We start from the raw sequence: 14,968 nt of genomic DNA, 5'->3' as shown, positions 1-14,968 counted from the left end.
AAAAATTAAAGAAAGCCCAATGTAACTGTCATATTGACCATTCTTGTAGAATGGTAGTCTTGGAACAGCCCTGGTTAACCTCTCTCCCATTTATTCTCTCAATGTTTCAATTTAGTTTAGGCAGTGGTGACTTGCATAGTTTACATAGCTAAATTTGAATGTTCCTTACCCTGCCTTTTAAGACTAAATTGATGTTTTCACTGAGAAGGCCACATACGAGGTGTGTTCAAAAAGAAACCGAACTTTTGCTATAACACCTTTACTGCTTATGGTACAACATTTTAAGTGCTGTCCCCTTCAGAGTAGTCCCCTCTACTGGCAATGCACTTGCCCATCTTTTCTTCCATTTTTGGAAAGCCTCCTGGAACGCACTTTCTGGAATGTCGCGCAGGTGTCTTCTCGCATTGTCCTGGATCTTCTCTGCAGTTTGGAAACGGCGTCCTTTCGAGGTGGTTTTCAGCTGCTGGGGGGGGCTAGGTCCGGAGAATATGGTGGGTGGGGCACAACAGGAGTGTGGTGTTTCGCTAAGTAGCAGCGGACAAGGAGTGACGCGTGAGCCAGGGCATTGTCATGATGCAACATCCAAGCCTGATTTTCCCACAATTCAGGCCTCTTACTGCGCACAGAATCTCGCAAACATGCTAACACTCCCTGGTAAACTTCCTTGTTTACCGTCTGACCATGTGGCACAAATTCCTGATGGATGCCTTTGCAGTCAAAAAACACAACCAACTTCATCTTCATTTTTGACCAACTCATGCGTGCTTTTTTTGGATGAGAACCTTTGGCCACCCACTGTTATGACTCCACTTTCGTTTCAACATCATAGCCATAAACCCATGTCTCATCGCCTGTTATCATCAAGAAAGTTTTCATCGTCATTGGCAGTGACGAGCAGTTCCTGGCTGATTTCAACACGGGTCTGCTTCTGTTCGTCAGTCAACAAACGTGGCATGAATTTTGCACTGACACGACGCATCCCAAGTTTGTCACTCAAAATTTCATGACATGATCCTACGCTGATACCCACTTTGTCAACGAATTCTCGAATAGTCAAACGATGATTTCCACGAATCACAGTTCGAATTCTCTCGACGTGGTCATCATCTGTGGATGGTCGTCCAGGCTTGGTATCGTCACCGACCGACATTCTTCCGTCTTCAAAACGCTTGAACCAATCGTAGCACTGCGTGCGACTCATACAGTCCTCCCCGTATGCTTGGCTAAGCAACTGATATGTCTCTGTGAAAGTTTTCCCAAGTTTGTAGCAGAACTACACACACACACACACATGCACACACGCACGCACGCGCGCGCGCGCGCTGGTCTTCCAATTCCTTCATTGTCACTTTGGTACTAATCCGAAGAACAGCTTGTTCATGTGCTCACTTAGCGGCTGTAGCTCGCCAACTAACGGTCAGAGCGAAATGCGGCAAATGGCAATTTGTTGTCTAAACCTGCTGCTACATGCGCTCAGTAGCCGCAGCACGCTCCCTCTGCCGGTTGGCGCGCTATTTCAAAAGTTCGGTTTCTTTTTGAACACACCTCGTACATATGTTCTGTGAAAACTACATTGTGCAAAAGCACTGAAAGTATGCAAAAAAAGAAAGCAAGTGACAATGGCAGCTTCTAATTTCCACACCAGTGGCTTTGGCGTTGTTACATGCTTATCAACAAGGAATAATTATGCATCACACAACACTGACGTCATCGGCCCCACAGTTGGAGCGCAGAATTCAAAAGGAGAAGTCTGGGTTTCATTTTCTCCAGTAATGATGATAATTGTGCCACTAAAGTAACACAAATGGAGATCTCGGAAAAAAAAAGAAAAAAAGGTACCTCACCAGTCTGAATTGCTCCGACATTGCTATTTAGTGTAGGATTAACGATGGTTTTTTATATCCGCTCATCTTGCTCTTCCAGCCTGCCCTGTGGACAAGTGGGGCGACAACTGTTCTCAGAAGTGCAAATGCCAGAATGGAGGCGAATGCAACTCTGTGACGGGCGCTTGCCTCTGCATGCCGGGCTGGCAAGGCGAGAACTGCACCATACGTGAGTACCTCCCTTCTGTCCACCTTTATCTAATTGTGCCTGATGACACACCTGCTAACATTACATAAAATTTACGAATTCGGACTCATTCTATAACTTTACAAATGTTTCATCAAGCATTACAAAAAAACCTGATGGTGAAAGGACACCAGAGGGGTACCTGCTTCGAACAAGTGCATTCAGGCAAATTCCTGAAGCAAGCGAAATCGGCAACAGCAAGGTCGCTGAAAAAGTAATTGTACTCTAAAAAAATGTGTTGCTTGTCAATCTCTGCTGCTCCAAGTTTGCTGCTGCTTGCATCTGAAGGGAAATCAATGCTACTAAAGTGTGTAAGTATCTCGTGAGAGGCATGCTCAGGGCAAACTTATTAAAAATGCATGCTTTCTCCCTCCCCCATCTCTTCCGGTAGCATAACTGTGAGATCTTTGCGAATTTCAAAGTTCATAGGGTGGCAGGTAGACTGATCACAAAAGACTGCGAAGAGACAAATAGTTACATTTCGGAAAAAATCGGCACAGTGCGAACAATATCCAAAGGCACCTAAGCACTTCTTACGAGTTCTGAATGCGAAAGCATTAATGTCCAATTGAATGCCGCCAAGCGGCCCTTTGAGTTATGAAATCCTCGCGGGCAAGCGAGCACGTTGAGACACTTGGCGCTTTTTGATTTGGCCTTACTAAGGCACAATTAGAATACAGGCAAGAGCTTGCGTGGACAAGAAATGCGCGGATAACACAGGCCTCCGAGAGCAAGAGCGAGGGTGATTTGGTTTTGCGGCGATGACCTCTCCCCTCACGCAACACCTGGCGTGCTACTGCGGCAGCAGGTGTTTTCTTTCGCCTGCAGTGCTCCGTCAAGGCGCGCTCGTGCCGTGGCGTTGCAGCCAATGGGAACTCCATCGAGGCGTGCTCGTGACATGGCGACGCAGCCAATGGAAATTTAGGTGCCCTTTCACTACTACAGACACCGGACGCTGGCTTTTTCACTCAATGAGCCATTTTCGCATCAGTAAGCCTTTCGCATCAAAAAACAAGAAGAGCATGAGATCGACACTAACTCTCAACTGAGCTCTGGCTAACAAAGGGCATCTGTTAAATTACATTTCCATTTGTACAAAAAGAAGTATTAAAGAGAAACACGGATTATGAAAAAATGATACTTTCATTTGCTATATCATCAGCCTAATTTATATTCACAGCAGTACATCGGCCTCTTACAGCAACCTCCAATTACCCCCCCCCCCTCTCCCTCTCTTGTGAGTCAGCTGCATGACTCCGTCCTATGCCACCTGCAAGTTTCCCAATTTCAAGGCACATAAGCCTCAACCATCCTCAATACCATTTCTATTACCTTGCCACCCACTTGCCACATAACATAACAAAAAAAAAACAAAAAAAAACGGGTAACTCTCTGAACCCAATCTTTTAATGCAGTTAGCATTTGGTAACTTGGCTCAGTTTGTGATATGTATCTAAAACCTCTTTCATATACCTAATTACCCAAGTTGTCCACTAGCTTGGGCCACTAAGTATGTGCTGGCTACTGGCTTGCCAATCAGATCACATCGGCCACTGGGTACTATGTGCCCGAACAGACAACTTGCTGCTGGCTGCTGTCTAGCCCAGTAGACAACTTGGGTCACTGGGTATGAGCTCAAACAAACAACTTTGGCACTGCATATGTGATATTGGTATGTGCCCATCCTTGGCCACTTAACCAGAATGGATCTGCCAAGGTTACAAAATGGGTATGTCACCTTAAATATATTAAATCGATAGCACCCCATCCGCAACAGACACCTCCGTGTTGAGTACGGCCGTTTGATGTATAGCCTTTGCAAATTAGTTGCAGCCAGGATACTAGGAATAGTGGTGTTGCTAGGAAATTTCAAATTTGGTGCAGTGATTACAACAAGGTATACTAGGGAGTTTTAGATTTTGTGCATTTTAAGTTAGGGGACGCCAAAGAACACAAGCAATGTGTTGAGCTTTTGGAGCGCAAAGACGCCTGGCCGCACGGTTTCTAAAATTCCCTATTGTGTCGTGGTATCATGCGACATTGTGGTTAGCAGTGAGATTGCTACTTTGTGTCTGCTGATGTGCCCATAAGGTATCGTGATTCACAGATGGCATAGAGATATGGCATGAGGATACAGTAATCATCGTATCATGTAAAACATATCATCGCCAATTACTACACAACCATCACCAAAAAGATTGCTAATTGCCTTATTGTTGGCAATCATCTCCAAAGGATGAATACACCGGCAATTTTTTGTGGAATCACAAAAACATTGATGCACTTAGAATTGAATTTCTTTTGCTGCACTTCATATTTTAACACAGAAGGCCCATCAATTATCCTATGGTTTTTGACATTCTCTTCCCTACATGGTCTGTAGTTTTGTGGATGCATGCAGTTTTGAACACCATCTTCCACTTTTTTTTTTTTTGGAGAGGATCAGTTTTCCAGGTCACTGTGTATTCATTTTATTTGCCAGCATGAGAAAACATTTCAGTGTTTCCACAGTATGTTTTTAGTTATTATTAGCAAATGGTGGTTACTGCTGTTGCGTGGATTGGAAAATTAGGAAACTTTAGCATTTAAGTCATTACATTTTAGTACCATTACTATAGGGGACAGTCACTTTTGCTGAATGTCATCACTAACATGTGTAAAACTGAGTATATGTGGCATGTTTACTTGCTCACAGTTTTTCATTGCTCAGTTTTATCACTCCTTTTTCTTCTCTGTTGATCTTTATCACTCCTTTTTTGGGCTTGTTGTCATGTGCCACCATGTGGCATAATGTGGATGACTCGCAATAATTTGACGTCTGTTAGCTTGGCCATGTTTGCCGTTAGTTTGACCACGTGCAGGAATCCTGAAATGTTTCCATGGTTTTTAGCAGTTCTTTTTATTTAAGCTTCATATGTATAAATAAATTTTATGTTCCCTAGAGGTCAAGTTAGCATAATGTTGCTTGCTGTTAACCCTTTAACCCCCCAAGCTTGAACTGCATTCATCCTGCCAGCTAGTATTGACAATGCCAAGGACAAATCCTACTTGTTCATGGTGCACTTTGCTCTGCTCTGCGTTAATGAGCCATGCATGTCTACTCATTGTACTGATAGCTACTGTCTTCAAGCACCTGCTCATATCATTCTTTAGTACGTTTACTTTGGTGTCATGGGTGTAGATATTATGTTGAGGAACTGTATGTACTTAGAGAAAAGCTCTGTGCTAACATCTGATCTTACTTACATATTTCTCTTGAATACAAGGAAAAACCACACAATAATTTTTTTAGGAGAAGATTGTGTGCAAAAAATTTAACAAATTGAAAACTTTTTGGGAAATTTCTTTCTCTCTTTTAGGAAGAACTTAGGAGTTGGATATTAAGCACTTTGTCTACAGCCATATCAAGCCTGTGTTAGTTTGCCCCTTTCTTTCTTTCTTTTATATAAGGTGATAGAGAAGTGAGATGATATGTCCCTTGGTAGTCATGTTATTTTCAATGTGGAGCTGTGGCCAGCTCAAGGATAGTGCTAGTGTTTTGAACATGGGCTACCACCCAACTCCATCTTTTGGCCTGTTGGGTTATAAGGCACTCCGGCTTCTCGTGAACACAGTTCTTGTTCATGTTATGCTTAGTTCTTTGATAACTTAGTGCTATGCTCTTACTTGGTTCCATTACAGCTTGCACCAATGGAACCTATGGCTTCAACTGCACCCAGAAGTGCACCTGCCAAAATGGTGGCCTGTGCCGAGCCAGTGATGGCAAGTGCAGATGCAAGCCAGGCTGGATGGGATCCCGTTGCACAGAGAGTGAGCTTGCATTTTACGAGTCGGAGACTTCTAAGTGATTACTTCAGCTGTGAGGTCCAATACTGCATACATGCTTACTTAAAGTACAACCAATCGCAGCAAAAACGAGGGCCCTCACGAACAATTATTTGCAGTTTTCTTTACCATTAGGTCATGTAAGGTTGCACTGAGAGCCATCTTACCTTTTCTGCAACAGCTTAAGTGTCATGATGAAATAAAACCAAAAAGCATCTTACTGACATATGTCTTTTGAATACAAGTTTGAATACATCGTACCTTTTCTGCAACAGGCGCTTTATTGTCATGATGTAACAAAACTAAAAAGCGTAATGTAAACCAAGTCTTAAGTATCGCTCTCTCATTAAGTGAACGAGTTTGTTTTGTCATTTAAGGAGCACTGGTTGTTACTAGTTACTAACAACTTATTAATGAAGGGTGTTCACTGTTTCATTCCAGTCTGTGCTGAAGGCTTTTACGGAGACCACTGCATGTCATCCTGCGACTGCAAAGAAAATTTTGTGTGCAGTCCCATTTCCGGCTGCGTCTGCCGCTATGGCTTCACAGGAGAATACTGCAATATTCGTAAGTTGCATTTATGCAATCTGTTTTTGTAACCATAAAAAAAACATTTCGGATTGTAATACATCATAGGTGTAAAAGGCATGTTTGAGTTTGTGACTTCCTTTCCATATATTTTTTTCCCCTAGGTCTCGTGGACAGAAGCGTGATGTATTTCGAAGAGGAACCAAAGTCCAACTCTGGAATTGTAGTGGGAACCTGTGTGGCGGTTCTCCTCGTCATAGTCATTGTCATTTGCATTGTGTTCTACTACAAGAGGAGAGTTAGCCACCTCAAGAATGAACTGGCCTACGTAACGTATGTTGACTTCTCATTTTCAGAACTACATTAGACGCAGCAATACGACTCCAGTCGATTAGTTTTTTGGTTAATTCGCAGCGATATCGCATGTTTTTGGCGTGCTAGGGTCTTGCATACTTCGTTTGATGAACTGGAAAAGTAGCTAGTCTAGGTGTGGGTCACAATCCCATTCACAATGGTTGCAGACATGTCTAAGAAATGTAAAATATCAAATGCAGTGGATCGGACACAGGACGACATGTTGTGGGCTATGGCAATAAAGAGTAGTTCGAGAGTGACAACAATGGACATTAAACGCAAATAAATTTCCATGTTCTGAAAATATGTAAACTCTTTAGGTTTTATCTTTCTCTGATTGCCAGACAATTCTCTTAATATAAAGTCGGGTGTGCATTCGGGTGCACATTGCTTTCTGCTTTAAATCCACAAAAACTCGTTAAAATTGTAGGCATGTTAGAGCTGGGTAAATACTGACGCATAAAGCAGCAGTGTATTGGACTTCTTTTCTGGCTCTTCTTCTAATTCGACGTGCCGGATAAAGCAGTCAACTCCATCGGTATTGTCGAGGTTGGTTTAACGGAAGTTTCCTGTACTAACCACTTGACCACAGAAATATTATCTTCCTACTTTGATTCACTGCAATTAATTGTGATGTTCCAAAAGCCTGAAATGATTCACTACCCAATTGAAGTCCAATAGTGATGATCATTGGGAAAGTTGTTTCTTTCATCAAAAGGAAAGTAGTACTAGATAGTGTCAAGCTCAGAGTTCAAATATAGTAAGCATGCAGCACTGCTAGAAGTACGCCAGTAATTATGCATGTGATGGTACAGGCACTGGAAAAGAAATTTAGAAGAGCCTACTGTGAACTTCACTGCTATGAAGCCAACTATGCGTGCCTTTATCGTACTCAAATTTTGCCTGCCAAGCCTGTGGCCAATGGCAGATAGCACAAGTGCCCACTGGATAATGTGAGACCCTTCAGACTAGAGCTGCGGCTTTGCGGTCGCATACTCAAAGCTCATTCATATTACTGGAGGTGCCAGCCAGAAAGCATTGACGTTTATCGCAATCACGTTTTCACCACCATAAACTTTGCAATATAGGAATCATCTCACTAGCCTCTCGTCATGCTGTTGGGTTTCTAAGCATTTGCTGTCTAATTCGTGCCGACTTCAGCTGGTTCAGCAACTACTGTCCGAGAGCCGTCTGACAATATCATACTGACTCTGAAAGGCTGTATTATTGAGGCTTCACAGCTCTTACGTTAGGCTGCTAAAGATACACTAGGAGGATTTATATCCTACTATAAATGATAATTACAAAAAATAATTGAAAATCGGAAAGAAGGATAAACTACCTGCTAAAAGTGCACTTTTCCTGCTAACCAAGCCTAAATTCACTAAAATGGCAACACTGCCAATAGGCTCAATAATTCAATTATGCTAACAATGGTAGAGGCTCGGGCGAGTTCATAATTCATGGCAGAACGAGCACAGCACGGAAGACAGGGTACACAGTAAGAAAGCCGCACGAGTGCTTAAATAATGCTTTAATCAAGAATAGCAGCAGCGAAAGCATACATGTGTCATCTCATTTAAAAAGCAGCGTTACTAAATATTTACCTCCTGAAAAAGTTATGCACAAAGTTTGACTAGTAAACCTCTGTGCCAGAATATTTGCTGTGGATTGCAATATACAGCTTAATATACTTAACGATTCATTTTCTTACAGGTATACTGCAGACCCAAGACCACCGCCAGGTATGTTCACAAATCATTGTAATAAGTTTCTCCACTGCATGTTCATTAATCTAGTGCATGGTTTGGCATGGTCTTATTTCCTTTTACTTTCCCTAATTTTTTGTCATGTTTGGTCTACCTTCTTATTTGGTTGGGTGGTTCACCGTTTGTTGTGGTCGTGTTTCATAGATCGACGTCACTTTGACAATCCTGTCTATGCTTTCCAAGCTGTTCATTTGGATGGTGCACTCAACAATGCATCAGGAGCCTCCAATATCAAGCAGATTCACAATGACCTCAACTGCACCAAGAGTAACATAGAGAAAGCCAAGCTGGGCTTCTGTGACGATGACGACCAGGACTCGCAGAGCATGAAAGGTAATCCTGCCTGAGAAAGGCACCAGTGCGAGCAGTGTTAAGATATGTTAGAATTTTATGTACGAAGTCACATTGGTAATTTAAGCACACTATCTCTTGGATATCTTCATTGGATTGAACATTGTGGTAGTTTGCGTTAGAATGTAAATTGCCTTTATCTTATCTGCTCCTCTATTCTTTCTGCTGTCCTCTCTGCTTATCAAGTTAATCCAACAACCTCTCCCCCCTTGCCGGCTGCCAATCAGATATCAGCCGCTTGAGCTATGCAGTTACAGTACAGCCGGCAGCAAACTCCTAGTTAATAAACCTTACCTAGTTTAATAAAGAACTGCTTACTATTACTGCTTATTCTGAACACTTTTTGGACAAACCACACCACCTGTCTCAAGAGGTCTGTCCACTGGTTGGCTTGACGCCATCAACTGCTCTGCACGTTGCACTTGTGTACTCAAGTTATTTCTGCCACTTTTCCCATTTACAGGTGCCTGTGGAGGCAATGACTATGAAAGCAACTGCAAGGACTTCGACTTCAAGCCTAATATCTACCAGAGCATAGAGGACCTCAAATCATATGTGGACAAGAAGGAACCCTTCTATGATGAGGTCAAAGACAAGGGAGACATTAGTAATGTTACCGTTCCTATCTGCACTGACACACGGCAACTTGCAGGGCGGTCGAGTAGTGGTAAGTGCATGCAGTTTTTTTTTTTTAATGTGGTCAGGAGTAGCCACAGCATCTTTTCTTTCCACAAAAATTGAAAATTCCTTCTTTCCACCCTCACTCACAGCCCTTGCAGTCAACCCTTGCAGTAACCCCTTGCAGTGACATCTATGAAAAGGAAAGATTGCGCAGGTCCCGTGTTCTTTGAAAATAAAGTTATGCGATAGCATTGGAATAATGATGTCTATGCTGTAAATGCTTTAAAGTGCAATCATAGGGAAGCCAGGCAAACAATGCTGTTGCATAAAAAAATTAATTTATCCAGACATGTGCAAGACAGATAAATGCAAAAACTGTGGTTCTAGAGCCAATCTGGAACATATGCTATGGGAATGTCGAGGCATAACAAACAATAATGGGGACGCAGCCTCTCGTGATCGCCTCCGTGTGCGCTGGGAGACTGTTGCTCAGCTCTGCCCTTGACGATCAACTTTGGGCTGTCCAGCGGGCCAAGGAAGCCGCCAGGGCTCAAGAGCTCCTGGCCGTCACCTAGGCGGGACCATTTGCCCGTCCCACAGACTCGCAGGGCCTTTAAATAAAGTTCTTTGACTGACTGACTGACAAGTGCAAAGCTGCGTCAGCAGTAGCTAGTACAACTCTGGAGGACTATTGGTTGCGATATTTACTATTTCCTTTTCTGCCATGATAGGGTTATTGAAAAGTTTTGCCATGGAAGCGTATATTGTTGTTTTTTCAGCACTGCAGTCATCTTATTCTCCTTTTTCTTTATCATTAGAAATCATCACTGCACGTTGCCTACCAGAAATACAATAAGTTATTTTCTTGCTAACAGATTCTTGGGTGTAACGATCATTAAGTTTGACATTTAGTGTGACTGATGAATTTAAATGTTAATTATTAGTAAGTGGACTGCATTAACTTTATTCATGTTGATGCAGCTTGTGTATCAATTAAGCCTTTCGGCAAAACTAATCTATGATGCGCCTTGAACATGACTAAGAACAATCATGATGTGGTTTTCAGAAATTATGCATATTTGGAAAGTTCCCCAGTTTATCACTGTGCCACCTTCAACATGATGAACAATAAGTTAAAAGGATACGGACACAAAATCTGAAAATTTTACGAAAATGCTGAAAATGAATCCTCAGTGTGTGATTACACCGAAAAGAAGTAGTCATTTAGTTCATTTTTGAGCCGATGGCTTTATTTTTGGCATTTTTGTGAGCGCGCCTCGCCGCCCGACCCACGGTAGTTGGAAGGCGTGACGTCACAACACCCTCGTCGGATAGCCAGCCGGCCGGCCGCAGTCATCCGAAGCACACCGACGCCGCCATCGCGAGTATGGATTCGAGTTCTGGTGCCTCTACCAGTGATGACTACACGTCTGAAGACGAGGACCATTCCAACTCGGCAAGAAATATTACCGCTTACGGTTACAAGCCTTCCACGACAAGCGACGAAGAGCAGGCGGCCGTGTAATTGCCGGTCAGGTTTTCGCGAACCGTAGCGTGAAGATTTTGCTCTGCACCAGACACTTGTGCAAGAATTATTTGTCATTTGCTCTGTAAACTTGAGTTTTCAAGAGCGCACGCAGGCGAGGCAGCTGCGGGGTACTTCAGCGCTGCGCGGATGACTGAGTAGTAGTTTATGCCGTCGGCGTGAGCAACTGCTGTGAGGTATCAGTACCTCCGAGATTCATGTCCACTTTGCCAGCTGCCTGACAGATGGCAGCACCTGTCTGGTGTTGTCCCCAGTTTTTCCTGCTTTTAGCCTGTGGAAGCGCAGAGCTGTGTGTGTGTCAGCCCCGCTGCCATGTAGGACTGGTCTCGTGAGTCGCGCTCGCTAGCCTTGTATTGTTTTACTATGCTTTGCCAACATTTTTAAAGACATTACTGCCTTCGTGCCTAGCCTCGGGCATCTCGCCCCAGCCTCGCCCTCCCAGTGCTCAAATAGGCTGCAAGTGAGCAAGATCAGTACCGACATCTTTTCGCCTCCTCTTTTCAAATGCGCCGCTGATCATTTCTGCCTTGCGTTTTCGTGAGAAGACCGATGGCAGAGCGTCAGGCTTTAGGCGTTGCCTTTAGAGCGGCATGCCGAGGCTTTTCAGCACAGCCGGGCTGGTCACATAATCATCGTTGACGAAGTGGTCCGCGCAAATGAAGCAATTTTTTAGAGGTCTCCAGGCTGGGCGTGATGGCTGACAGGCAGGCATCCAAAGTTTACGCACCTTCTCGTCTCTGGAAAACGTGTGTGACGGCGTGTCACGACCGACGATGCTGTTATAACAGCAATGTCTGTGCATTTCCTTCGGCCGCGACGAATGCGTCAATACCGAGCGACGACCGCGGGAAGGCGCATGTAAGCATGTGGAGCGCCAACGGGAATAATGTTTCAGACGGACCACGTCTGAAGATCGCCGAAAGGGGTGAAACAAACGCTGCAACGGACCAACACCCCCTGAAACACTGCGACGGCTGTGGCCGACCTTGGCCGCGTGGGCACGCGTGGGTGGGTGTTATGATGTCAAATTTCAGCTTCTGCCGGTGGCCACTTAAGCGGAGGCAAGGTGCAGCAGAAAATCGAAAAAAAAGAAAGATGTTTCTCATTCTTTTTTTCAAAGCAGCTTGTTGTATTCGTCATTTTCAACAGTTCAACTTTTGTTCCGACAGAAAAAACCACCCGCCAACTTTTGTTCCTGTATCCCTTTAATGATGCATGTTTTTCATTATTTACACAACATCAACGCACTATATGTTTCTCTGCCTTCGCAGATGCTGACGGTTATGACCACCTGGAATACAACAGACCAAAGACTGAAACAAAGCCAAACTACTTCCGGCTTGACAGCACGCTTCCCAAGAAGAAGACTTAAATGTGACGACAACACTCCCATGTGCCCCTTGTGAAACCAAGAACACTGAAAGTGCTCATGTGTATGTGTGTCTGCCACAAACTGTGATTCTGCCTCCTTGGACTCCAACAGAAATGGAAAAGGACCCCTGTTGCATGACGTGTTGTGGCAATGTTCAGTCCCACAGTGACAATGGTTCTCAGCCCGCCCGCTGTGATCTTCCAGTGGGTGTTTAGATTACGTGTTCAATGTGTGATGGTTGCTACACATTGCGGCCCTTGCACTGTACCCCTTCGTTAATCGAAGCTGTTGATCCAAATTTACTTTGAGAGTGATTGTGATAGTAAGCTTCAGTGTGAATGCATTGTGTTGCAACCTTTACTATGAAGAGATTCCTTTGTTGTTTAGTGAAGAGTTAATTTTATAGTCAGTGCTTTATGCTGGCATGCCTCAAGTAGCACCTCTATTCTGGGTTGCTGCAGAACTGCACTGCTGTGCTGTGGGCAGATGTCGCTTGTTTGATGCCTGTACAGACTGAAAAGCACTGCGGCAATCTGTGTACTCTCGCAATGGACTATCTCACTTCTACATAGATCTCTACACTCTCGGATTATGATGTTGATTTGCGTGCCACAGACTGCCAGCTAGAAGATCTGTGCATCAGTATACCAGCTGGCCAGGTATGCTTGCTATATTGTGTTGTAATAGTCTAGTAATTTAATGACACTAGCTGCCATTACAGCAACAGCAACACTTTTTTTAATGTATGTGTTTTTTGTGTTGTTCAATTGTCTGGCTTTATGAACAACTTGGAGCGGGACTCATTGGTGCATGAAACTTGCTTGCAGAGAGAAACTCGAGGGTCAGAGAGTGGAGATTTTAATCAAATCGATTGTAGATTCAGATCATATACTCCAGCTGCCTAAAATGATTCATCTATGCTGATTATACACTGAACTGCAGAGCCTCGATAACACAATATCGCATCGTTTCTTTTTTCTTTAGCAATACGTCTTTTTGACATTTTATGCCGTACAAATGGCACAGACCGTGGTGTTGTGTACACCATACACCCGAGTCCTCATTTAGGCTGGCACATGAATTGTGTGCTGCGTGAAAAGACGTGAGCTAGCTTCGCACTAAGCCTCGTCATCTATGTATGGTCTGCTGGAAAATTGTTTTTGTCGCATGTCTGGCACAGCACAGGTATATTCATGCATCACCAAGTATATAGTTCTGACGGAATGAGTTTCGTTTTCTTCTTGATGCCACTTTTGGTACGCTGCACCTCTCTCGCTGAGCCATGTCATGTAACGAGAACTAAGTGCGTGGTCTTTGCTATCAGCCTGGTTGATCGTCCACAGATCTTGCCTATCCAAAAGGCAAACACAAACTATGGCAGACCTAGTCTTATCTACCATCATTTGATGACATGGGTTCTACATAGGTGAACCTCGACGTGAGCTTCAGCTAGGTAAAGGTCACGTTTTATCTTTGATGCATCGCCTCACAATAAGCGGAGGACGAAGATTTACGCTGTTTGATATTCATGACTTAATAATTAACTCACAGGGCCACCCTCCTGGCAAGTTCTGTTTACGTTTATCGGGAATTTTTTCTTTCTGCATCTGAGCATTGCTTACCCTTATAAGCATTCACACAGCCATGTTTCTGCAATCCCCTGTGGTTACAGTGGTCGGTGAGAGGAAAAGGTAGCAGGGCTAGTTTAATGCATTTGTGCTTTTGCAGCCAGTCATGGTGGCCAGAAAGTTCTGGCCACCATGACTTCAAGTTCTGATGACTGGTGAGTGTCAGTCCGTGTAAGAGCTTTTGGCAGACATTATTGTCCAGATATACATGCAGTGCTAGTTCAAGCCTTTTACAAGTGATATTTTCCCATTGGGTTCTGTCACTTCCTTGAAAGAAATGTCACCGAGGTTCTGCAGTTTATTTATGCCGTCTTGTACATACACCAACTTCCTAGCTATAGCTGTCGCGGATATTTTGCTTTGGTTCTGAAGCAACCTTTTGAACAACCTTGAAAAAAATGATAAGAGCTCTATGTCAATGGTGTCACAATTTCAACATGCATGTCACGTGTGTAAAAATGTAAATATTTTACCCATGTCTGAGTGTAGGCAATAAAAAACAAAACTATTACTTCTGCACTATTCTTGATTTTGCAACATGCATTCTCACAATTTGTAGATTGCAAACGTGGCTCTCATGCGGGAACCATAATATCATTATAGTTTTTATTTATCATGCTTGACATCGTTGTTTTCATCCCCTGCCCCACACGCTCATATGAGGCTGAAGCATTAGGAACTTAATCAGTTTCTTCAAACACCATTATTTTTAGTATCGAACTCTGTTGTTTATGCAGCCTATGCAAACTTTTCTGCGATGATGCATAGAAAGAAATCAGTATAGACTTCTGTGAAACACAGAAAACTAAAGAATTGCACTCTTGTGATTTTCTGAAGCTCCTTTAATGTGTTTTACTTTTACCATGCCTACTCACACTGATATTTTTAGGTATTATTAGGACTA

At 43.4% G+C, this 14,968-nt stretch overlaps 1 protein-coding gene across 4 annotated transcripts in view; it reads left to right on the top strand.

The window, feature by feature from the left end:
• The window catches only part of LOC119455859 (protein draper-like), a 224,578-nt gene extending 210,010 nt beyond the window's left edge, over positions 1-14,568 (top strand). For 3 of the 4 annotated variants that reach the window (XM_049669377.1, XM_037717374.2, XM_037717371.2), the window contains 8 exons: positions 1,924-2,052; positions 5,752-5,880; positions 6,337-6,462; positions 6,588-6,756; positions 8,494-8,522; positions 8,691-8,879; positions 9,361-9,564; positions 12,336-14,568. In XM_049669377.1, the coding sequence (XP_049525334.1) occupies positions 1,924-2,052; positions 5,752-5,880; positions 6,337-6,462; positions 6,588-6,756; positions 8,494-8,522; positions 8,691-8,879; positions 9,361-9,564; positions 12,336-12,436 (1,076 nt within the window). In that variant the 3' untranslated portion in view covers positions 12,437-14,568. The remainder of the gene's footprint in view (positions 1-1,923; positions 2,053-5,751; positions 5,881-6,336; positions 6,463-6,587; positions 6,757-8,493; positions 8,523-8,690; positions 8,880-9,360; positions 9,565-12,335) is intronic. The other variant, XM_037717373.2, reaches the window with a different exon arrangement.
• Positions 14,569-14,968: the final 400 nt, after the last annotated feature.

Source organism: Dermacentor silvarum, chromosome 6, assembly GCF_013339745.2.
Source record: "Dermacentor silvarum isolate Dsil-2018 chromosome 6, BIME_Dsil_1.4, whole genome shotgun sequence".
NCBI lineage: Eukaryota > Metazoa > Arthropoda > Arachnida > Ixodida > Ixodidae > Dermacentor > Dermacentor silvarum.
The sequence above is the reverse complement of the archived record's forward strand: the minus strand, read 5'-3'. Positions and strand labels throughout refer to the sequence as shown.